The sequence below is a fragment of the Elephantulus edwardii genome, unplaced genomic scaffold (assembly GCF_000299155.1).
Source record: "Elephantulus edwardii isolate Elephantulus edwardi_28Jun2011 unplaced genomic scaffold, EleEdw1.0 scaffold00044, whole genome shotgun sequence".
Classification (NCBI taxonomy): Eukaryota; Metazoa; Chordata; class Mammalia; order Macroscelidea; family Macroscelididae; genus Elephantulus; species Elephantulus edwardii.
In genome coordinates, this window is record NW_006399794.1 from 241601 (window position 1) to 267901 (window position 26301).

At 43.5% G+C, this 26301-nt stretch overlaps 1 protein-coding gene across 5 annotated transcripts in view; it reads right to left on the reverse strand.

Annotated features, from left to right (window-relative positions):
• Window positions 1-26301, reverse strand: part of ARNTL (aryl hydrocarbon receptor nuclear translocator-like) — a 136440-nt gene that overhangs the window by 34957 nt on the left and 75182 nt on the right. For 2 of the 5 annotated variants that reach the window (XM_006885401.1, XM_006885400.1), the window contains exons 3-6: window positions 8230-8357; window positions 2643-2793; window positions 394-432; window positions 77-118 (exon numbers count right to left, since the gene is read on the reverse strand). In XM_006885401.1, coding sequence (XP_006885463.1) covers window positions 77-118; window positions 394-432; window positions 2643-2782 — 221 coding nt within the window. In that variant the 5' untranslated portion in view covers window positions 2783-2793; window positions 8230-8357. Of the gene's footprint in view, window positions 1-76; window positions 119-393; window positions 433-1787; window positions 1859-2642; window positions 2794-8229; window positions 8358-26301 lie in introns of those variants that run through there. The other 3 variants (XM_006885404.1, XM_006885403.1, XM_006885402.1) reach the window with 3 other exon arrangements.

Here is a 26301-nt window from a genome sequence, read left to right on the forward strand (position 1 = left end):
CATGCGGAGTTTCCTCCACAGCCCTCTATGCAATCATGATCGGGCTACTGCAGAGAAACTGAAGCTACACATTTACCTTGCATTTTTTATCCTTCCTTGGTGCTCTGTGTATTCTAACCTGGAAAGAAAAAGGGAAAAAAAATAAAAACACAATCTCCTGTATATTAATGGCAAAATAATTCATACCTCACTTTCCTCCATTCACTTATCTCTCTACAGACACACGGGGAGTGGGGGTTAGGGAGAGTGTCCTGAGCCCCAAGCTCAAAGCCTCTTTGTTTATCCTCAGTTAAGGACATTGATGAGACCACCCCAAGCAACAGAATGTGACATCATGCCAAGAAAATGGTTCTAAGGACCATGAAGTCCCAATTACTAAGGACACACAGGTACCTTCCATGAGGGTCATCTTTGTCTGTGTCCATGCTTTCTCTGAAAAAGAAGAAAAAAAAAACACCAACAACACCAAGACAACATGACAGTGTGTTAATAAGTCAGGAAGAATAGCTTCTTATCATAAAACTGAAGGTTCTCATTTATCCAGAAACCAATCAACTAGAAAGTGCAAATGGCCTCAAGATTATAATGGCACAAAAATGTTTAAAACAGAAAGGAATGTTCAATAACTGACATAAAACCCTCATTAGGTTCCAGATTATCAAACAGAAGTATTCAAATAATAATAATGATGATGCCACACTGTGCTATCATTCTGGATAAATGCAGCATATCCCATTTGCAAAACAGAGCAGGCATCAAGTAAATGTGTGCATCTGCAGCTGTTTGGTGAGGGGAGTGAAGTGAGGAGTGGGAAGTCAAGGCAGCAACCCAGAAAGTCCTGAGCAGAAGGGGCCCTGAGGCAGCTTTGCAAAAGGCACTGTAGCAAAGGTCTGGTTCCCAGCTGAGAGGGGCGTTCTGGACTTGAGGATTTGGGATAAAAGGGAGTGGTGTGGGGTCGGGGGGTGCAAGAGGGGTGTGGAGTTCTGTTGAGCTCTAAGGGTCGTGGGAGAACAGCAAGGATCTGCCTCCCTTTCATAGACCCCAGAGTTCAAGTTTCATGACATTTTGGGGTTCAGTAGAAACTTGATACATCCCTCACAGGGAACTTGAAGTTGGCTCAGTCTTCCCTCCAGCCCTGAAATCAGGTAGGAGCTGACAGCTAATTCAGTCTCTCCTTTTTTCTCTTTCACCCCAAAAGAAAGGCTGGATTATGACTCCCTAAAATAATGTAATCTCAAGGATAAAAAGAAGTAAATCACATCATGGACATTTTATTTCTAACTAGGACCCTGGATTTCCAGAAGGGCAGGGAGTTCTAAAGCTGGTCCTCAGGTTCAGAGGAAGTCATACAGGTAACATGGACCAACAAGCCTTCCCTGGGCACCCCATCCCCACTGTCTTTTGTCTTGAATTTTATTTGCTCCTATGAGGCTAGGCTGATCATGTCAGGTGAACAGCAGTTCGCTTGGCAGTTACATACGATTTTAGGGTATTAAAATAGTAGGGAAAGGAGATATGGTTACTTTGTATCATCTCCACAAATTAAAGGTTTGCAAACTGGGATGCATGAGGAAAGCCTGAGGGTCTCGGGTGGTGACAAGGCTGGAAGCCACAGATCTACATACAGAGCATGACAGAGGCTCCAACATCACTTTCCCAACACAAGGGGCTCAGAGAAAACACCAAGTGGTCTTCCTGTTGGAAAGCTGTGACTACACCCAACACCCTCATGATTGGTCCTCACACCCTCTCCATCCCCTGGGTGGGTGCTCTCTGGGAAAACTTACATATTAATCATAGCATCTCCTAGTGGGCATCTGACCTCCAGCCACTGTGCTCCCCATATTCGACCTGTGAACTTCAGCAGAAAGGACATCTGCTGTAGGGGGTGATACCTCCTGGGAGATTTTCCCTCATTAAACAACAGAGAACCTCTTAAATGGACATTTGGGTAAGATTCTGCATAGTTGCCTCAACAAAAATTAAATGTGCCTTTAAATATTCTAAGCTGCCTTATTTTTCAGGTGTTTATATATAGAGAGAGGAGTTGACTATAAGTGTGAAAATTTACTTACTCAAAATAAAAGTCATCAAGTCTAAAAAGAAACAAAAATACTATTTAATATAACAAATACATACTGATTTAAATTATGTTCAAGGACAACATCAATGTTCCTATACTGTTTTCAGAGACAATCTCCACTCATTCATTCACTGCACAGGCATTAATTCAGCACCTGATATGTGCTGTCTTTATCAGAGAGGTCCTCATATTACACACACAGCCTTAGTCTTTTTGCTCAAAGGAGGAGGAAGAAAGGGTAAAAGGTAGGACTTTACTTGAAGGATGTTCTTTTCCCCTTGATGTGAAAAAGCTGGGGTGGGAAGGGGATAAGGCCTCAGAAGCACTGGGGCTCCTTCCTATCTTGCAAACTGAGGTGTGAGAGTGCAGGTGAGGGGTTGGGGGTCAGGGGTCAGAGATAAAGCAACCAGCCAGTTGTTTGGCCACCTAGAGTCTGATCTCTTATTCCCAACCGTTTCCAGGAAAAAAAGATCCCCTATTCCAGGAGAAATACTATGCCCATGAAGTAAAAAAAAAAAAAAAGTCTAAACAAGAGGAAGAGGAGAGCTGAAGGCCTTACTGGTAGTCAGTGGAGCTGCCTTTCCGTTTGCGATTGCAATCCATGCCACTGGTGCCGAGAGAGCTGGAGAGGAGGTCAGTGGGACCCGGGGACATGAAGTCACTGATGGTTGAGGAAATGTCCATTCGCTGGTCTGCCATATTTGAGTGTTCTGGCACATTCACAAAAGGGCACAGAGGGATGTTAATGTCAACCCGCTGTTCTAAAGGGCTCGTGGGTTGATTACAACGTTAACACATCTCTCACATTTGTCACCTCATAAATGCTCAATAAACAAAACACAATAGCATTAAACCTGCATTAACCCACCCACACAGGTGTGTTTACATCTTAAGCATGCCTACTGGCTGTCCCGAAGGGAATCCCTGTTGCTGGTGTGTACCATCCTGTTGGAACACGACCCATAGCTGACCTTCCAGCAGGTTTTCAGAAGCAGTTAATCACATGGAAGGAGACTGCCCCTGTTTCTCCTGGGAGCAGCAGATGGATTCCAACTGGGAACCTTTGCTAGAGCAGTGCAATTTCTTTCCAAATGTATAATGTGCTCAACTGAACGTTTCAGTCTTTGAGTCTAACCAGAGGGCCATAGTGAGCTACTTGCAAAACAATCAGTCATCAAGAGCCCTGTGGAACACAGGGTATCACTCATAAATTCAATGCAACTTTACAAAGGAAGAGAGCAACATCTGGATAGGTTGGCTTGTGGCCCAGTGTGGAGTGATGCTAGAGCACTGTGATTCAGTGGACCAGGGGAAGTGAAACTGGAAAATCAAGCTGGAGTCCAAAAGCTGTATTAGGGACTAGCTGAGCTGTACTGGGGTCTCTGAAGTAACCATGGAAAAGATTTAACAAAACAGAAAACTTCGTATAACATAATGAGGACACTGGAAGCAAATCTACAAAACATTTTGAGAATTTGTATTTTAAAATCACTGGCTCCAAAATTAAGGTGACAAGTACCTTGCAAGGGACTCCAACTCCAAACCTCACGGAAAAGGTCCGTGTGCTGCCCTCAGTCAGGAATCTGAGTGCCACACACTATGGCAGGGGCTGTCACTCCCTCTCTCTGGACCCACGGTTCCTCATCTGAAAAACAAGCAGGTGGGGCGATGACTGTGAGGTGCCCGCCCACACCACAGTTCTTATGGCTCCAGAGGACAGAAGACTTGCTCTTACTGAGGAGATGAAGGTGAAACTGTCAAGGCAGAGAATCTGTGTCAGGTTCCAGTTCTTGATCTCAAAACAAGAGATAGAAGATAATTCATGAAAGTCAAGGGGAGAAAGAAGGAAATGTGGGAGGAGATGGAGAAATAGGTTGGGAGGTGGCAACCTGAAAAGGAGAAAGCTGGAGGAGGCAGGATCCAGATCCAGGAAATCACACTTCTCCTGGAAAATGGCACAGAGTGGGAGTCAATGAGATGCTTGCCTATTTGGACAAGCCTGAGGGCTCTGCTGAGCAGCAGTCTCCTGGCAACTGTGAAAGCAGGGGACTGGTCAAGACCTCTGCTGTTCCTTCCAACCCTTCTCATTCACAGATTCCGCGGGTGCACAGACCTCAGTTCAGGACAGACCTACTACTAACATACTCTGTTGGAGACAGTGAGTAAATCATTATACTTCCTCCTAGACTTTGTCAATGAACACAGAGTCAGGTCAGAATTTCTAATGGCTGAATAGTATTTGAATTTTGGCTTTAGCTCTGTGTGTCTCTGTTTCTGCACTGATAAAGTGGGGGTAAGGACAGAACCTGCATTATTATCATTGTGAGGAATAAATCCTTCTGTATATAAAAATCACAAAGAAGGGCTCCTTAGATGATGTGCCCTCAGGGAGCATGAGCTGTTGTTTTACTGGGCCAGTAGGCAACATCATGACAGAAGGAGAAGAAACAGAAATCATTGGTTTAATCTTGCTTGGCATCAGTAGCCAGGAAATTAAAAAAAAAAAACAAACCATACTGCATTAGCAAAGTCTGCTGTCAGGACTTCTCCAAAGTGCTGTAAAGCAATTATGTCGTTTTTGAGGACTGAGGTGCACCTGACACAAACCATCATCTTTCCAACTAGCTGATCTTTCCAACACAGTTGAAATCTGGCAAATGAATAAGGATAACAGAAGAAGAATCAATGCCTTTGAGTTGTGGTACTGGACAAAGTCCTGAATATCCCATGGACCACCAAAAGGACAAATGAGTGTGTCTCAGAAAAGGTGCAAAGAGGGTGCTCCTTGGAGGCAAGGATACTGGAACTTTGTCTCACTGGGCATACGTTGGGCATGTTGTTAAACGGGGCTAGTCCTTGGAAAAGGACATCATGCTTGGAAAAGTGGCAAGGGTCAGTGAAGGAGGGGAAGATCTCCTTTCTTCAACTAGATGGACTGACATAGTGACTCTAACAATGGGCTTGTCAGAGATGGTCAGAATGGATCAGGATACGGCAGGACTTAGATCCACTGTTCATTGTTACTATGAATCATACTCAACTTGTCAGCATTGTCAACTTAACAACACCATTGTGCCGACTGTTTAGTAAACTAGTATTCCTATAGGCAGGTATGTGTGAATTTTCACTCTGACAAACAACCCTCAAGTGAATGTCTTTGCACACTTATTTCTGTGCAGTTGGGCTACTATCCCTTTGAATTAATTTCTAAAGCTGGGACTGACAGGCCCAAAGGGTTCATTTTGGCATATTCTGAAACAATGTCTATCAGAAAAGCTCCAATACTTAGTATTTCCAATAATGAAATAATTTAGAGTCAAATAAGAGCTTGTGTTGACCTAAAGGGGGTCAAATGTATGCATTGTTTTACCTTCATTTTAAAAATTACTACAGATAGTGTTCATATGTGTGTAGGTATTTATCTGTCTTCCTAACCTATCTACCTATTCACGCCCTCTTGTTGACCTTTCTTCCTCATCTGGTAGCTCTGCATAAAGCTTTCCCTCATGGGTGGCCTTACTTTTATTTTAAAAACTAGTGGAGTGACTCTCAGTGTCATAAAAGCATGCAGGCTACCAGAGTAGGATAAACTGACAGATGTGATAGCAAAAATGAAGACGTGGCAGTTGACTTCCAAAAGTTGGCCAATGAAAAATCACGTGAATCACAGGCAATCTTCTTCTCAGTTTATTCTTCCAATCTTCTCTCAAGAACTTAATATTTTCTCTTCTGTCCTCAAACCTCTAACATCTTCCTAGAACTCACTCTCAGCTGGGAATTGCCTCCTACCTACTAACAAAAGGAACCAGCAGCTACGTCTACCAACCTAACTAGCTAGTCCTAAGATCATCTCCTTCACCCTGTCCTTGAACTCCACCTCTCTCATGTAGGCAAGACCATGGCTCCATGATCCACACTCTTTGCATCATTAGCTTTCTCCATTAAGTGGGTAATTCTCAATAGGAAAATAGTCAAGAATTTGGAAATAATTCTTGTTTTGGAGAAACAAAAAGAAAACCTGTACCCCGTTTCCTTTTCAGCTAACGATCCTGGGTAGTATAAGTGGCTTCTTAACCTAAAGGTTAGCAGTTCAAATCCACCTAGAGAGCCTGCAAGAGTAAACCCTGGTGATTGACTTCTAACAGGCAACAGCTTTGAAACCCCTGTCTCAGTTCTACTTTGTATACAAGGGTCCAACCATGAGCCAACTAGCAACATACCTACAGTTACTGCCCCATTTTTCTGTCTCAAATTCATTTGCTTTTATTTTTCATAGCCCAACTCCATCATCTCAATAAAATAGCCTTTGTTATATTCACAACGACCTCGCCACAGCTAAATCTAATGACCAGTACTCCATTCTCTTCCTACTTGACCTGTCAGCAGCATATCTTGGGCGTCTCCTCCTCGTAACTGTCCCTTGGCTGCACAGTCACCATTTTTTATGGTCTTGTTCTATTTCAGGGTTCATAACCAGTTCTTCATATCTCCCTGACCTCTGAATAGTGGCAGTCCAGTGGAAGTCCTTGGACTCCTTGCCCATTTACTCAACTTTCTAGAAGAATGGATCTAATTTCACGGATTCAAGTACTACCTATATATTGTGATCATTTCCCAATTTTTATCTCTACCCTGGATATCTCCCTCAATACCAGAATTGGATAGTCAGCTGTCACTCTGATATCTTAATTTAAATTTTCAATAATTCAAAGAGAAGCATCCATAATCAAAGTACTGATTCTCCCCAAACTGAGCCTCCAAGTCATTTCCCTATTAGGAAGAGGCGCTTCACCCCTTTGGCTGCTCTAGTGCCAAATCTAGAAGTCATTCTCAACAAAGCTTTTCCTCATAAATTGCGTCTAGTCCTTTAGTATATCCTGTCAGCTCTATACTCAAAAGAAATCTAGAATTCAATTATATCTCCCCTTTTTTTCTTCACATTTCTTCTCAACTGTCACTTTGTCAGTGAGCTTCCTTGGACAACCACATGATATGAACAGATGATGCCTGAGAACTCTCCCTATCTACTCATTCTGCTTAGATTTTTTTCTCCATAGTTTTTACTGACATCGATCTACTACAATTTATGGTTGTATTTCTTTTTTTGCTGTCTTTTTCATTATACTGTAAGGATCAGAAGAAAGGGATTTTGTTTTAGTTATTGCTTGTATCCCTGGAATCAAGGGCATTTCTTAGCACGCAGGAGTTCTCAATAAGTAATTATGTAATGAACAGACAAGTAAATTTGTAAATTAGGTATACTAATTCTTTGTAGATAATAGATTTTGCAAATACTCCCCCTCCCCCTTTTGGTCTTTTGTTTACAACATTTGTTGATAGATGTAAGAGTTTTTAAAAGTCTTTTTTGCCCCTAAAGATAATGAGAATGGCTCAGGATGGGGCTAAATTCAGATATGTTGTTCACAGGGCCAAAAAGAGTCACAATCAACTTGACAGCACTTAACAATAATAACAACAACAAAAATAGTAAGAATATTCTTTTTTTCCTACTATTTCATCATTTTCTTTTTAATCTGCCTTCTTTAATCCACTGGGAAATTATTTTGACAAACTGTCAATGAATGCACAACTGTCCCGGCATTATCTACAGGACCATGCATATGCTTCTTAATGATTTAAAACACCACCTTTATTGATTTACTGTTTACTTCTGCACTCTCTAGTCCATTTTCTTAATCTAATTCTTTCCATTCTAGTACCACACTGATTTTTATTCTATAGCTTTATATACTTCTTAATATCTCCTAGAATTAATTCCTTCCCTCTTACTACTTGTCCTTCTCAGAAATTTGGCAAATTATTCTCTCTGATTCATTCTTCAAGCTGAACGTTAGAGTCATTTTGTCCCCTGAAGACCTTGTTGGTTGGCGGCCACTGTTGTTGTGGTTGTTGCACGGGTCAGGAATGAGAATAGAGCTCTACCCTCAGGGTCTTGGCCCTACTGGAGGGGATTCCCACAGGGAATACCGCTTGCCGCTACCTTTCTCAGGATGCCCAAATAACTGTCTGGGATAAAGCACTCCAGATGTCAGGACTCCTAGAAGAGCCTGCAATTCCCAAAAGGAGAATTACCACCCATGCTGCCAATGGTCAGTGCCTGGCAAGGTAAGGAATTCACTAATTACCTGACGTTATGGTTCTTAAACTTCAGATCCAGCTTTGGAGGAGCAAGGGCTGCTGGACGTGCTGGTCACCTTAAAGAGATTTTCATGTTTTGTAATTTCCTTCCAGACAGTCAACTTCTTCTAAAAACCTACAGTAGAGACAAAGAGAGAAGAAAATTCAGACAGGTCATTTGGGATAAATTTCAAAATCTCATTCATGTGGGAAGATGGCAGAATTCATGATTTCTAGTCATAGAGGGTGACACTGGGCAGGCTCATGCTCCGTTCACCTCCGGATTCTAACTCCACACCTCATCCCCTAACAAGAACATGGAACGAGGCAAAGGGAGTCTTCAGAAAACTCTAAGGCCAAATGCCAGTGGGGCCAATACCAATTACTAAGTGCTGGTGGAGAACTAATATGTGTAAGAAATGTCCATGAAGCAGTCTGGCAATCCTTCAGCTCCTTGATAAACCTAAATACAGAGTATGAAGGATATGGTAGGAGTTATTTGTGTGAAAAGTTACGCTTTTCATGTTACTAGAATGGATTCTTGGACATGCCATTAAGAGAAGGAACATAACTGTCTAAACATCTCATACTGGGTGAAGTAATACTTCGTCAGCTCATCTGTGGCTGGGTTGGTAGACTCATAGCTGACCCTCCAGCAGGTTGTCAGAGGCTGTGAACTGCACGGGAGGAAACTGCCCACTTCTCCCACAGAGCAGCTGGTGTACTGAAACCCTCCTGACTCTGCCACTAGTGCTCCTGTAACTGCAGCGAACACTTAATAATGCCGAGTATGTACCATTCTTTTTGCTTTACTTAGATGAACTAATTTAATCCTGAAAATAACACTGTGAAATAGAAACAATTATTTGTTTTATAGATGAGATGACAGAAGCACAGAGAGGTTAGAAAAGTAATCAAAGACAAACAGGAGAAAAGTGACAGGCCCGCGAAGGAGACACTAACTGGCAAAGGTTTCACTCAACGCCCTTTCAAGCAGAGTTAGTTACCTAAATGCAGTCACCTAAGAAGAAAAAGAAATCAGAAAACATCAGTTCACAATGTAAGGAGGGCCAATAGTTCCCAACCTAATTGCTGGGAAAGAGCTAAGATGTCTACAGAAAATATCCATGAAGCTTGAGTGGACACACGTGAAGCTAAGACAGATGCGTTCTGAAGAGGGACTTGTGTTTTAACAAAGGGGCATCGCTTGTCCTCCCCTTTCCTGTTCAGGGTCTTCTCTCCATAATTCTGGTGCATGTCAAGGATTCCTGAATCTAGGAGAACAGACCCCTAAGAGGAAGAAAAGGGTCTTATGAGTTCCATCCCTTCTCTGCTTGAGATTTGAGATAGCTTCAATTCTAAGTGCATCTTTCCTGGACTTTTTCCAGGGCTGAATTCTTACATTTCTCATACTGTGGATACCCTTGCAGAAATTTAAGTAGATTAATTATCACAGCCTTTGGATTACGTATCTTTATTCTGATCATTATAAAGATCTTTAAATGAATATCCAGGAATAGACCTGATTTTCTCTTGATGACACAACCTTGCTCGCTGAAACTGAGGAGGACCTCATGCACTTATTGCAGAGGGTCAAGGACTGCAGCCTTCAATATGGACTGAGGCTCAATGTTAAGAAGACAAAAATTCTCACCACTGGACCAATCGGTACCATCAGGATGGATGGCGAAGAGATTAACATTGCTCACAGCCTCAGTTTGCTCGGCTCCACGGTCAACACTCTTGGCACCAGTAGCCAGGAAATCAAAAAACGTATTGCGATGGGAAAGTGCGGTTAGGGACCTCTCCAAAATACTGAAGAACAACAGTGTCTCTCTGGAGACTAAGGTCTGCCTGATACAGGCCATGGTTTTTGCAATCACTTGTTATGCATCAGAGAGTTGGACAATGACTAGGGAGGCTAGAAGGAGAATTGACACCTTTGAGCTGTGGTGCTGGAGAAGAGTATTGAATGTACCATGGACTGCCAAGAAAACAAACAGATTCATCGTAGAGAGGATTAAACCAGGCTGCCCCTTGTAGGCAAGGATTCTGGGGCTTCGTCTGACATACTTTGGACATGTTATAAGGAGAGACAGGTCTTTGGAGAGGGACATCATGCTGGAAGAGTGGAGGGACAGCGCAGGAGGGGAAGACCCTCTATGAGATGGATTGATTCAGTGTCTGGGGTACTCGGGATGGGTTTGTCAGAGGCAATGAGATTGGCACAGGATAGAGCATGGTTTAGGGCTGTTGTACATAGGGTCGCTATGAGTCGCAAACAACTCGACGGCACATAACAACAAATGTATTCCTCTTTGTAAGACTAAGTCAGGAAATGGAAAAAGCAGTACTTGCCCTGCTTGAACCTGTTAGCCATGGTCTGGGCATGTGCAAATAATGCAGCCAAGACTTCTAGTTCTTCAATCCATAAAACTGCAGCAAATGTATGCAAAACCCCTGGGACAGGGCTGCTGGAGGATTAACACATGTAATTCAATCTCGCTGTGATTCCTTCCTTAGTCACATGATCCATTCAGCACCCTGCTTCTGCTGAACCCACATTGTTACAGGCGTGTCTTCGTGAGCCCATCCCTTCCAGCCTCCTGTGCGGCTTGTATTCTCAGCGTTTTTGATCTCTGCTTTCATGCCTCTGTGGACACATCTATGCCACTGCAGCCACTAACTGCTTCTGTGTTACTAGGGTCACTTTCATGCTCCTTCATGAAAGCTACTGCACTGTCTGCTTCCACCTCAGCAGAGGTGGGTACCCAATAAATGTCAAATTTAATCAATTCATGTTTTTCTCTTTTCCTCATTTCCCTAAAATGTAGACAGGGTTACTGGGAGGAAAAAAAAAAAAAAGAGGAATGTGGTAGATTTCATTAATGCCCAAATACAGGTTGCCTTGCTCATTGAGAAGATAGATTTGCTCTTCTGTTAATGTCTTAATGGCCTGGCCAAGAGAACGGCCTTGACTAAAGATATGGGAATATTCTTCAGAAAAAAAAAAAAGAATAAAGAGGAACACAGATTGTTAGTGCAAAGGATTAACGAACTGCACAGACTTCAGTGTCCACAGCCCTCAGGCCAGAATAAGATGACCCCCAGCTATCCCTGCCGCCTGCTCTGGAAGGCACACATAAAGAGGGCAGTATCTGACTAGTGATAAAACTCAAGAGGCAGGAAGGACTAGGAAAGACGGACAAATGGAAATGGGAAACACTGGTATGAAGTGGGGAGAGTGCTGTTATAAGGGAGCTCATAATCAATGTCACAAAATAAAAAGTGTATCAATTATAGAACAGCAAATTCATTTGCTTATCCATTTTCAGTCAAACTACAAGTTAAAACCCCCCAAACCAACTAAACAATGAAGCTAAGAGATAGGAGCAGAAGTGAAAGATGCAACTTTCAAGCAGAACTTCTGATGTGTGCTCCTTGATTTGTGCCCAAGACCAGCAGTTTTCTGGATGTTCTACATGGAGGGCAATACAAGGAAGAAGGAAACCACTGCTATCATAAAGCAGCTGAGAGGTTGAGGCTACTGATTACCAGGGCTGATGAGATTCTTTGTCAGTGCTGTTGTAGCACCAGCAGTTTAATATCCCAGGATCCAGCCACCTCTACCCCAGGCAAATCAAGATGTGGGTTATGACCACTGTATAGCTCACCCTAAGCTGACACAGGAAGGAAGAAGGAAAGACAGACTAAGATCCTAGATCCTAAGATCCATTAAGTCTGGCCTGGACAGGAGACGGGAACAAAAGCAGTTTTAACCAAGCCAGTTCAATCTCCTGTTATTTATGACCATGAAACCAATTTTCCAAGTGAGGAAATAAAAGATTGAAGAGACAAAGTATTCTCACTGAAGATCACACAGTTGCTGGTGGGGATTGGAGCCCAGCATGTCTCACCTCATGTCGGTCTTCTAACTTGCACACAGCTGTCCATCCTACCTTCAAAAAAACCCACTCCCACAAACTAAAATGCAAAAACAATAGGAAAATCAGCAATCCCAGGAAAGGAATGGAAGAAAATTATAAGAAAGGTGTCAGGGCAGAAACCAGCTGGAAACTGAGCAAGGAAACTCTGACCTTCCTGGTAGCTAAGACAGAGACAACTCTGTTCTCAATGGAGAAGACCAGGAAGTGTCCCACCCAGTTCAACAGGACAGTCCGAGGAAGGCTAGGGGGCTGGCCACATAGTTCACTCCAGGGGTGCGGGTAATCCTGTGCCAAAGCACTCTGGGAAAATGAGCTCTGTGAAAGACAGAGGCATTTTAAAACTCCCTGATTTTAAAATGGGGTCTCAGACAAAGCCTCCCTCCACTCCTGCAAACCCCCAGGTGCATCAGCTGAAGGGAGTTCTAGTAAAACCCCTATGGGAGCCCCAAGATGCCACTAGTGTAGTGGCTTTTGATTATGTAATTTAATAAAAAGACATGGCTTATGGGCAGTAGTGAATCTAGGTTTTAACTACACTGTCTTGTGACAGCATGCTTACTGATATGATTCTCCACAAAAATCCAAATTTCCCAGGAAGGGCCGTCATGGTGTCTGCCCTGCACTCCTATAACCTGCAGGGAGCTGGCCTTGGGCAGTGTACATACTCAGAAACCCCTGCATTTCTGCTGCTCCCCAAGGAGCTCATGGCAGATGGCCCTAGCCCCATTCTCCACTACCTTGTGCTGGTACCTGACTGGATGTTTGCTTAAGGAATGAATGTTGAGTCACTCCAATATGGTGGACTTTGAGCAGAGGCAAGAGGTTCATGGGGTCCATCCTCTCCACAAGTTCCTCTGGAGCTCCCTGCCCCCTTAGTTACTCTGAAAGCCCAAGGAGAGTTCAGCTGCTTTGCCTTTTAACCAGAACTGAGTTAAACAGTTTTGAACTGATGTGCATTGAACAAGGTATGCACAGGCTTAATTGTGTTTACTTGCTAAACAGTGGGGAGCCTCTTGTATGAGTTTCACTACACCACCGACGTGATAAGGGACAGGTGAAACAGTGCACTGTAGATTGGCAGGAAGGCACAATTGGATCCATATGCACTTGGTTAACTGTGTAGTAGAACTCTACTTGTAATCAATACATTTAGAGACCATTCACCTAGTAAGACTAGGTAGGTATCTTGAGCCTAACATAACGGCTGCTTAGGCCAAGGCCTGAATTCCGAGAGTATTTATCTAGACCTTAGCATGCAGAGAACTGGGGACACTGGGAAGGGATTAGGAGTCCTAATGTTCAAAATGAGCCACTGCTTAAATACACATGTAACAACATGATCAATGCAAGAGACAGGGCCACGCTTACAGGTGCACAGGAGGGTTTGAAAACAGCGGATTTCTCAGGTTATTATGATAAATTTCCAGCAGGTGGCAGCCGAGTGTCTTGAGAAAGGAATACTTCTCCCCTAGCTGTAGAGCATATATAAATGGTGGTGAAAAAGCTTAGCTTACAGTGTGTGTGTGTACTGGCAGGGGGTAAGGGGGAGGAGAACAGGTAATGGAATAAGGAGAAGGGACTGGGAAGGGACCAAGAAGGCAATGAGACGTGGCAGAGACTGAAGAGTCACAATGCAATGGTAGCATTTGCAATGGTACCCCTACCTAAAGGCACTGGTCGTCTAGAGGCCTGGCAAGAGCTCCAGTTGTGGAGTTGTGGCACTTGTGTTCTCAGCCTTACTGGTTGCTTTAGATACTTTGTTGTTGTTCTGTGCTGTCATGTCAGAACCAACGCATAGCTGACGCTCCAGAGGGTTTTCAGTGGCAGCTGATCGCACAAGAGGAGACTGCCCATCCTTCTCCCATGGAAAAGCTGGTGGATTCAAACTGAGTGCCTCTGGGATTAAAGTGCAGCTTATGAATCCAAAATTAAACAGAAATGAAGATTTGAAATGGAGTGGTTTGATAGGCCAGTTGAGAAAGTCTAAGTTGGGCAGCATCCCCTGCGCACAGTGAATTAAGAGCACAGCCACCGTGGGAAAGGCGCCTCAGTAACCCTGGTGGGAGTCACATATGAATAGTCTAACTCATAAACTTCCCAGAGGCAAACTACTTTCACAATGAAGATAATCAGTACATGTTTGCTGAAGTAAATATTAAAAGGAGTATCTTCCTAAACTTTGTGCCCAGTCCATCACTGAGCTTTCATGAGAACAAACTGACCACAAGGGTTACCACCACAGTGACACATGGATGTAGACATACACAGAAGCAGCGTGGGAAGTGGGTATGACATGGGAGCAGGTATGGGAATAGTGTGGGAAGAGGTCTAATGCCAACTGACAGCTGAGTAGTTCCCCAATTTGACGTAGACTAGGGTGGAACGGTACATCAAAAAGAATGGTCATAACTGGAGCCGCTGGAGGACAGACAGATCAAGGGCATTACTCTTTCACAGATTTGATAAAAGAGATTATTGAATGACTTAGGCGTTCCAGTTACAACCAACTCCTTAAAAATACCATCTATGAACCGTCTGAACAGACTGGTTCAGTACTTTCAATGTACTAGGTCCTTTTGGTGGGTAAGAACATGCTCTTTGATGGCAGATGTAAAGACTTCGAGTCTTGATTCTGCCATTCAGTGCTATGTGGGGTTCAAATCTCAATCTTAATCTCTATCAGCTATGAGGTGTTGGTCACCACACTTAACTCTGTGTTATCAGACTCATAAGATACTAGAATTACCTGTGTCAGAGTTGTGCTGAGGATGGAATGAGATGAATGAAGTGCTTACAATGGTGTCTGACACATAATAAGCCCTCTTTCATAGTTATTGTTATATTTAATCATCCCAACTACCTATCATTCTAAGGAATTCAGTTACTTCTTTTCAGAATCGACATACATGGACAAAGCAGTGAAAAAATCAAACCATGAATTGTATTGTAATGGACAAACCTGTGGTAAAAGACCCTTTTCACAATGTCAAAAAGCAAAGCTAGTATTTTGAGGACTAAGGTGCATCTGATCCAAGTCATGTTATTTTTCAATCTCTGTATACAAAAGCTGGACAATAACTTAAGGAGAACTGAAGCCCTTGAATTATAGAGTTGGCAAAGAATACTGACAATACCATGACTTCCAGAAAATTGAACAAAATCCATCTTAGAAGAAGTGCAGCCTAGAGGAGAGATGGTGAGACTGCCTGGTGTTCCTGGGACATGCTGTCAAGAGCAACCAGTTGTGCTTGGCAAACTAGAGGGTCAGTGAAAAAAAGAAAGCAGCTCAATGGGATGGACTGGCACAGTTACTCAACAATGGGCTCACACACAGCCACGGTTCTGAGGATGAGGTGGAGCTCAGGATTGTTTCATTTTCTTACATGTAGACAGGATGTCTGCCTATGAATCAGAACCAACTCAACAGCTACTAATAACAACAACAATCATTCCTAGACTCTTTCTTCTAGATGAGAGAACTAACTTTTAGAGAAGTTAAGCAGCTTGGTCACAGGGTGGTGAGTTTAAGGCATGGCTGGTCAGGTCTAAAGTCTATATGATATGACATGGGCTCCAAAAAGAAGAAAAGGGTGCATTCCAGAAAGCAACAGAGATTCACAAACATTTCAGATCAGTTTTCTAAAGTGTCTGCCATAGATCATTAATCATCAGGATGTTAACAGATGGTTCATGAAGAGAAAACTAAAGAGCAATGGCCAAGCAAGTATGAGATGCTAGGTTACATAGATAGGTGTCTCCCAGGCAGGACTTCTCTGACCTTTGAAGGTGGCTCTGTAGGATGTGATGTTCAGGAGCAACAGTCTTCAGATCAAAAGGGTTGTCACTCACACAGCTTTTCTCCACCTAACAGCTAAGAATGCCTAGGGTTCTTTGCGGAATAGTCAGGGTTACCTTCCTCTGCAAAACCATCTAGCATTAAGAATCCACCTCCCCTCCCACCTGCTGCATTCCTGCAGGCTGTGATTCGAATGGCATTTACCAGGGGCAATGGGATTTGTGGTTTTATAGCTCCTGTGACAGTGGCCCCAAGTCTGATTTGTCCTTGATGAGTCGTCTCTGGCCAGTTCTTCTGCCCTATGGGGGACTTTTGGCCTGATGCTGTCCTCCTCAGTCCTCAATACCAGCACAGATGCTCTGTCCACAGCTGTGCACCTGCATCTAGTCCACTCTCCGGTCATCCTGAGCCAGAGCTCTTTCCCAAAGGTTTCCCCTTCCAGCCTAGTCCCTGAAGTCTCCTGGGGAACTGGAAATTACAGAGATGCTCACAGGTCCTGCCTCTCCCCGTGTGGTGCCTGGCATGGAAGGGCTGCTCCCCTGGGAGGCAGCCTCTCTTCCCGACCGTCAGACAGAGCATGAGGGACAACTCCTGGAAATGCCAAAAAGGCAACAAGTCATCCTAAGGATCAACAATGGTAAGACGTCAGTTTGGCTCCCATTTTGTTTTTTCTGGGTTTTGTTTGTGTTAAATATGGCAGAGTAAGAGAAAGAGGGCCTAACCCTAAAGGCTCAAGGGAAGAACACTCTTTCCACCAAAAACTTACTGCCTGAGGTTGAAGGAAATTCTGGAAAACATTTGCATCTTGTTCTAAAGGAAACAAAAGAATGCACTGCTGTTACTTAGTGTCATATGCCAGTCTGAGAAGATGAGCAGACTAAAAAAAGGTGCTTTAAGTCTCTGGTGGTGTAGAGAATGGTCAGGGGCTACTGGCTGAGACAGACAGCTGGGAGTCGGTCCAGGGAGAGCTGAGATGTAAGAAGAAAAGGAATAAACTTTCTTTGAGAACGTGGAGGAAGCTAAGAAGCCAATAGAAATAGAAAGAATACAGAGGCAAAGAGTAATACAGAAGGATCTCACATGAATAGCCTTCATGTTTTTATTATAGTGCAGGATGGGACCTCAAGGTGGGCCAGGGTGGGCAGGGCAGCAGGTCCCCCAGGGGAGGTATTCAAAGTCCACTGATTAGATGTGGGATGGTCTGCAGCACAGAATGAGGTGGAGGATTCTCTCCTGGGTCGTGGGCCAGAAAAGGGAGTGTGTCATGTGGACATAAGGATGAGAGGGTTCTGGGTTCAAGGGGGTCAGGGAATGGTCAGTATAGGGCCTCTGGAGCCAGTGAGCCTGGGAGAAATCCCAGTGGTGCCACTTGGTAGTTGTGTCCCCTGGACAAGTTACTTGACATCTAGGTGTTTTAAAAAGAAATACCTCTTCTCAGAGCTGTGCAGACTGAATGAACTTTACATATGCAAAGGATTTAAAATACTTAGGAGGAATACTAGCAGTGCTATGATTAAAGCATTCAACTGCTAATCAAAAGGCTGGAGGTTCAAACCCAGCAACTCCTTAAAGGGAGAAAGACGAGGCCGTATGCTGTTGTAATGATTTACAGCTGGGAAAACCCATGGGGCAATTCTAGTTCATCCTCCAAGTTTACTGGGAGTCAGAATCACGTAGGTGGCAATGGGTAAGGTGGAATACCTGTCAGCATTAGCCACGGTTATTGAAACAGACGACCCCAGGATAGTGAACACGGAGCGGCTGAAGGCTGTAGGAAAATTATGCTTTGTTGTCCAAGAACACAAACTCAGCCATGAAATCTTGGGGGAAAGGAACTAGGAAACAGAGCAGAAGCATGCGTGGGGGTGGGCCAGGTGAGTGGACCTGAAAGAACGTAAAGATGAAGAGATTCCTATCGGAGAACTTTAGGGACGGGGTGTGAGTGAGCCCACAGGACAACTGTGGGGACAGGTCGGGGAGGGAGGGACCTTGGCGGGGGTTGTGGGAATAGAAACAGCAGGGGTAAGCCTGTTGCAGCAGGAGCACTCCAAAGAATTTGACAGGCAAATGTGATTTTAAGAGTCAAGCCCGATCAATTTTGCAGATAAAAAACTTAAGTACAAAGAAACCACTTCTGTGTATCTAGGTTTGGAGGAAAGCTTGGATTAGTATAATGAGAAAGCTGAGTCACAGGTGGTAAATAAAAGAAGTCTGGAGTTGCCCAGGGAGATGAGATGGAGGAAGCCAAGGACGATGATGATTTCCATAGTGCAACGGAAGGAGAAGGGGCACCCTTGCTGCCAAAAGCGGGGCTGTACTAGATTGGAGTGGTGCGACCATATCCAGTCAAGAGAATTCTGAGGGACCAGGAGACACCCATCATCTCCTGCCTCAACCAGCATCAGCTTCTGGCTGACCACGAAGGAGTCCCAAGATGAGAACCACTATTTCCAAAGTCTTAAAGCTTTCTCACGGCATTTCCTGAGCACCCACAAACACTAGGTAATTTCTGAGGTGAAAGAATTGGCAATTTATGTAAATTTCCACTATGAACTTCAGGGAGCAGCAAAATTTTATTTCAAGACCATTTTGTAATAAAGAAGAGCTTGTTGGCATGCTGGCCCACGATCGTTCATTAATCTTTCAACAAATGTTTACTGAGGGCATCAAGTGCCAGGCACTGTTCTCCAGGGAAGTGCTGGGCATGGGGGTGGGAGGCAAAAATCCCATCCTCATTTGGAAGGCCTCCTGCTGGGGGGAGGCAAGCAAGTACAAGGAGAGAAGGCACACGGTGCCAAGGCTTCGGAGACAATTCAGGAGTGGGATGGGGTCTTGAGGGATGAGGGCACTTAGAAAGGGGCTCAGGGTCGAGGTGTGAGGAGGGAGAGGACAGGAGCAGTCCAGGCAGATGAGAGCCAGTCCAACCAGCGGGCTTTGGGGGAGCTGCTGGTGTGTGAGAAAGAACAAGTGGACTGAGGGATATGCGGGTGGGCATCATGAGGACAGTGGCTTGGGGTGAAATGGGAAGTGACATAATCCCAGCCAGGAATGAATAGGATCACTCTGACTGCTGTGGTGAAAAGAGTGGCCATGTGGAGGTGTGCACATGTATATTCATGTGATCAGTGGGATGGGGATGTGAGCTTGTATGTTGATGAGGAGGGTAGGGAGACCAGTTAGAAAATGACAGTGATCACCCAGTGGGCAGAAGATGTGGCTCAATCCACAGTAGTGAGTGGAGCTCAGAAGATGGCTGAGTTCTAGATCTATTTTCAGGCAGACTGTGCTGATGGATTGAATGTGAGGCGTTAAGAAGACGGGACAGAAAGACCCACGGCTGTGGTGAGAGGAGTGGTTAAAGTGGAAGACAAGAACTTGTTGGAACCTGAATATACCCCTAAGACACTGCCAGTGGGATTTCCTGACTGATGAGACGTAAAGAGAGATCAGGTCTCTAAACCACAAACATGTGTAGGGCGTGAAAATGCAAACTGAGCTCCACTTGCCCACGTGGCTGGCGGAAGGATGTCTTTTTGCCTTCTTTTGTTGTTCTGGGGAGGTATCACTACTTCGGGATATGTCAAGTGTGAGATGCCCATGGTTTAAGTTACATACAGCACCCACTGCTGAGTGGAGATAGATGAAGCTGGGCAGATACTGGACGAGCCTGTGGAATGCTATCTCAGTAACTGCTGCTCACTTCTGTTGTTGTCTGCTGGTGGGCTGGAACCAAGCTGTGGGTGACCGGCCCTCTAGTGCGTTTTCAGATGCAGTAAAATCACATGAGAGGAGACTGTCCATCCTCCTAGGGAGCAGCTAGTGGATTCGAACTACAAGCCTTTGGGTTTGTAACGCAGCTTCTTTCCACAATCCACTTCTTAGTGATTGTCAATCATGTGCCCAGGACAATGCTGGGCCCTTACACACCTCATTTAGTGATCACAGCCACCTTTGGGGAGGTACTATTATCAGCATCATATAGAAGATGACACTGAGGCTTAGAGGAGCGAAGAGACAATTTCAGACCACATGGCTGGTAACAGCTAGAATGGGCCTGTAGCTCAGAAATGCCTGACTCCAAAGCCAAGACTACACACACTTTATTGCTTCAATGACTCAGCAAATAAAAGCAAAAACTGTCCCAAGCAGGAGAAAGGGGGAAAGGTAGGCTCATACCCGTCCCTCCCCCCTCCTTCAGGCCAAGGATGCCAAAAGCAGTAACAAGAACACAATCAACCAGAGCACTGGGCGAGCTCGAGGCTAACGAGATGGTTCTTTCTGTGTGACAACATCCTTTCCACATGGTATGTGCCCACTTGCCTGCCCTGCAAGCACAGTCTGTGGGACAGAATTTAACCTCTTCTGGAGGCCTCAGGGTCTTCAGCACCCCAGATATAATCCTCACAGAACTGAAATATAACTGACTTGTTTTCTCTCCTCTGTCTCTATCCTACAAGAGAAATAAAAATAAGCAAATAAATAAATAAAAATCAGTGCTTTCAGTTTCATTTCTCTGAGCCTTGTTACAGCAAGTGAGAGCTTCTCATATAAGCACCTGACGGACATGCCTGGGCTGCACAGCTCAAGACAAATGAGTTCAAGCTGAATGCTTCTGGGATGGCACTCAGTGTAGGAATCATAAAAGAAAATCACAGCACAACTGTAGCGGCAGAAATCACACACCAAGCTTTTATTTTGTGTCAGAAACTGTTGTTTCATTGAGTTTGCAAAGGGAGATACAAGTACATCAGAGAGATTATGTAAACTGCCTGAAATTCCTCAAGTCACAGTTGGCAAAACCAGGATTTCAATCTCTAGTCTTGTCTGACTCTAATGCATTACTACAGGTGAAGGGGTACCATTGTTTTTTAATTAAAAAAAAAACACACACAGAGAAAGAAAAGAACCCCAAACTTCTTCTAAATCAACAGATAGGCAAATACTCCAAAATAAGTAGAAAATATGATAAGTAGTTCACAATGATGCACAAAACCTTGTAATAATATGCAAACATGTTCAACTTCACTCAGATCAGGATGTAACAAATGCAAGGATATGTCACTTTCACTGTCCAGATTAACAAAGAAGATGCTGTAGAGACAATAATGCAGGATTAGTCAAGGTGCAGTGAAGAGGTATGAGAACACACTACAAACTAGAATACAAACAGGTAAGAATGCTTTAAGAGAGATTTGAAAGATTACATCCAAGAAAAGCCTATGGAGAAATTGTACTCTGTCATTTTGGAGTTAAAGTCAGCAGGATGGCATCCAACAACAGAACACCAAAACTTCCATATATCTTCATACTTCACTGACACAGTAAATTTATGTGCAAGTTTTATATTAAGCATATTACCTGTTTTGCAATAGCTACTTAATACATCAATGACTATACAGGCATTCTCTTGCAGCACTATAACAGTGAATAATCAAACATATCTAAATTCCAGCCAAAGAGGACTAGTTAAATAAATTATGGGTTCATATGTAAAACGAGTTATTATAGACTATAAAATTGTACTTATTTTTTTTCAAAAAATGGGCAGTACTCTTGAAAATGTTTAGTAAAAAGATATACAATTATATATATATATATTCTCAAAATTCCACTCTCCTTAATATATTTATGGGGGAGGGGAAGAAATTTCACGAGGATATTAAGATTACAGTCGTCATTTCTGTTTTATCATTACACCAAATCATTGCTATGGAGTCTATTCTGATCATGATGACTCATGGGTTTCCAAGGTTGTAAATCTTAAAGGGAGCAAACTGCCTCATCTTTCTCTCTCAGAGAAGCAAGTGGACTTGAATGATTTACCTTTCAACTGACAGCCCACCACATAAACCCTATGCTACTAGGCCTCTTTTCATCATTATAGTTGTTATTATGTGCTGTCAAGTCATCTGTGACCCATAGTGATCCTATGTACAGCAGCTCTGAACCCTGTCCTGTTCTGAGGCAGTCTCACACCAGCTCCCATTGTCCCAGTTACTGTATCAATCCATCTCATCTGGGGTCTTCCTCTCCTGTGCTATCCATTCACACTTTTTGAGCATGATGTTCTTTTCCAAGGACCAGTCCTGCCTGGCCATGTGCCCACAGTATGCGAGACAGAGCTTCAAAATCCTAGCCTCCAAGGAGAAACTTGGTTTCACTCTCTCCAAGACACATCTATTTGTTTTTTTGGCAGTCCATGATATGTTCAAGACTCTTTCCAGCAACACAACTAGAAGGCATCAGTTCTGCCATCCTCAGTTATTATCCAGCTCTCTGATGCATAGCAAGTAATTGCGAAGACCATGGCCTGGATCAGGCACACTAGCCAGCCTCTAGACTGATAGTGTTGCTTCTTAGTACTCTGGAGAGGTTCCTGACAGCAGATTTTCCCAGTGTAATTCGTCTTTTAATTTCCTCACTGCTGGTGCCAAAAGTGTTAATTGTGGAGCCAAAAACACAGTAACTGTTAACAACCTCAATCTCTTCTCCATCTAATATGATGCTGCAAATTGGCTGAGTAGTGAGAATCTTTGTCTTCTTGATGTTGAACTTAAATCCATATTGAAGATTACCCTCCTTGACTTTCTTTAGCAAGTGCTTCAGGTTATCCTCAATTCCAGCAAGCAAGATTGTGTCATCTGCCTACGCTCTATTTCTCTACGTTGTTGTTGTTGACTGCCTTCAAGTTGAGCATGACTCATAGCGACCCTATGAACAAAAGGCCTGAAGCCCCTCTACAACTATCAACATTTATCAAAGTTCATAGAGTTTCCAGAGGTATGTTATTTAGGAAGTGAATGCCATTCCTGTTCCCCTGTTTCTCCTATAAAATATTAATTATTTCTAGCAAACATTTAATAAACAAAAAACACTTGTAGGTCAACGAAAATGTTAACAACAGTGGTCTTTGAGAGAATATGAATTGATTTTTATCTTTCAGTTTTTCATTGGCTTCAAACTTTTTCTAAGAGCACAGATTATTTTTGGATAACCCAAATAAGCAAAACTACAAACTTTACTATTAAGTATTCAAATTTGGTGTAGCCATAACAATATCATAAAAGAAACTTAACTACTCACAAGGTATGCATACCAAAAGTTTCTGAGGACAGAGAGATCTTCAAACTACAAGCTGTATGAGATTTAAAGTTCTGAAAAATTTTCAATACAAAAAAGTGTGGAGGAATTAGAGACCTACTGACCATACACATTAACTACCAAACTAAAATCCAGCAACTGATGTATTAGTGTTACTTCCACTCACAACACTATTCTTTTTCAGGTGCTGTTGTAGATTGAACTGTGTCCCCTCAAAAGATGCTTTGGTAGGTTGGGGTCTAACCTCAGTGCCTGTGAATCTGATCTTGCTTGGAAAACAGGATCTTTGAAGCTGGTATCACCATGAGGACATACCTGAGTTGGTTAGACCCTGATGAGTGCTGTATTTATAAAAGAGAAGAGACACAAGGACAACATTCCTGCAAGACGGAAGTAGAGACTGGGGCAATACACCTACACGGCAGGGCCTTTCCTTCAAGTCTTCAGCGAGAACATGGTCCTGCTGATGCCTTGATTTTTGGCCTTTAGCTTCAAGGGAGAAATGTGGACAACCTCCACCTGTGTGTTTTATAGCCTCAAAAAACCCATGGAAAAGTCGTTATGAGTTAGTTCCAACTCAAATGCAATAAGAGCATTTTAGGGGAGCTCTGGTGGCCTAGTCCATAGGGAGCTGCACTCCTAACTCAAAGGCAATGACTCTCCAGTGGTTCAAACGTGCTGAGGGGGCAGTTAGGAGTCCATTACTACTGGATGACACTGAATTGAGCTGTGCCTTCAGAACACGTGTAATAAGCATCTGTTTTGTTTTTTTAACTTTTTCTTAGGACTTAAATGGAAGTAAATGCCTATTCTTTTAAGCTATGAGTTTGTGTACTTCATGATGGCAGGTGTCATGGTTGGTGCAAATGAAGGAGAGCATGGTATGACTGTGCCATCCTCTCAGTGCTGGGAAGAGCACATCAGAGGGGCAGCTGCTCCCTCGTGGGGATTCTTCTGGGCATCAGACCCCATGGCTTTCCTAGTGATCACGACAGGCAGAGGCCCAGGTACAGAGCAGGGAGCCACAGAGGGATCCATTTCACCATTCAACTTGGGCCGAGTTGGCACTTGGGGTACAAGCCTAGGAAGCCCCTTTTTCCTCCTGCCTTGGCCTTTCATGCTGAGAGACGGTGCAAGCAGAGGCCTCAAAACATCCCAGGCATATCTGGTAGAAAGCAGGGAGCCTGGCTTGGCACTTTTTTTCCCCCTGTAAAAATTTACACATGGATATATTTTTAAATGTAGGTACCTGTGGGAGGAGTAAAATAATAGAGACAGCAAAGCTGAAAAGAAGATGACGGTAAGAACTCTATTTCAGACTTTTAAAAAGGATGTATTTTCTGAAAGAGATATCTTATTTCTCTGAACAAATAATGGACACCGTTAAAAAATTCTAACTTCTAATAAACATCCTTATGCAAAAGGATATTCCTAAGAAAAATGAAACCCTTTCTTTTTTATTTCAAGTCTGTCTTAAGGTTTTTTCAGCTACTTTATAAGTAAACACACATGCACACAACCTCTTGTAGTTTAAAAGATTCAATACAAATATTTTTAACACTTCTTTCATTCTTGTGAAATGAAATCTATAAATAACATAACAAACTATGACTTATAATTTCAAAAACAAGCCAAATAATGTTCTGTTATACAAAAGGGGAAAAATGAGATTAGCTAAATGAAAATAAAATCTGTAAACCAACACACAAATGTTTGGGCACAGTTAACAAGAGAAGATACAGAAGACATGAGATACCTATCCTAGATAATTCAGTATATATTAAAAGCAAGAAATAAAGTTTATGGGGGAAAAGGAGACAGATTCTAGGCTCTGATAATTACAAAGCATCTCCATCTACATGGCTGGTTGGCCGGATGCTGGAAAACACTAGGAGCAGGAGGTTGGACAAGCCTATCTCCCCAACACACATTACAAGTTCCCTCCCCAATAAATGCCTCTCTGCCATCATTGTCACAATTGTCACCCTGATAAATTTCTAAGATGTCCCATAGGGGGCAATCTGTTCCCATTCAGAACCTGTGGAACTGTCCACCGGTGGCATGTATGCTCCAAAATTATGCTTTCTACAAAGAGCAAAGAGGCATGCAGGCTTGGAAAGGCGTTTCAAAAGAGGGGGGAAAGGAAAGTCATTATCTTATTGTTTAAATTTATTAATTTCCAGGCATGGTGCCAGGTACCTTTTGTTATTTCCCTACAGGATCTCATCTACTCCTCCTACCAGCCCTGGAAGTTAGTACTATCACCATTCTCATCTTTCAGATAAAGACATTACATTTCTGGAATAACAGGCCCATACCCCTGGTCCCATTTTTGGTAATGTTAAAAGCTTTTGCTGTTGTATTGATTCCAACTCACAGTAACCCCACGTGTTAGGGAGCAGAATTGCTCCACAGGATTTCCTTTTTTAACAGTTATATCTTGGAGAGGGTGCAGCCGGAGTGCTCTTTGGAGGCAAGGATGATGAGGCTTCGCCTCACATACTTTGGACACTTTGCTAGAAGGTGCTGTTCCTTGCAGAGGGACATGATGCTAGTAAGAGTGGAGGGCTGTCAAAAGAAAGGAAGACCCTCAACCAGGTGGACTGACACGGTGACAGCTGCAAGGGCTCCATTGTGTTAGGAAGTGAGAAGATGGCACAGGTTAAGACAGGGTCCAGATCTGTTGCCCACAGGGTCACTATGAGTCATACTCGACTCAAGGACACTCAGGAACAACAACAATCTTTAAAGAAGCATCTCATGTGGATCTTCTGCAGTGGCACTGGGTTGTTCTGAATTGCAAACCTTTTGGTAGATAGCTGAACACAACCATTTCACCATGCAGGGTTGGTAACAACAGAACTGGATCTTAGCAGTGTTCTTCCTTTTGCCTCAGCTGTTCCCTCTCCACATACCTGGGCTCACACATTGGGATCAGATGCCTCACTTTGCTGCTTACATCTCTATGAGAGACTAGGATGAATGCTACGTAAGAAACAACTCACAAAGGGAAAGATGGGTGAACGCCAGCTTCTCAGTCCACAGAAGTCCTCTACTGGGACTCCAGCTGGTGGAGTCCAGCAGTCCTTGAGCTTAATAAGAAGCAAAGGCATTTGGGTGAAGCTGTGAACTTTCCCTGGAGTGCTGAGAAGCCTGGTCTGAGGTGCCAGAGGTCAAGCAGGGCAGTCAACGCAGGTGGGGCCCTGAGGACCACATCCTGCCCCAAGATGCTCACT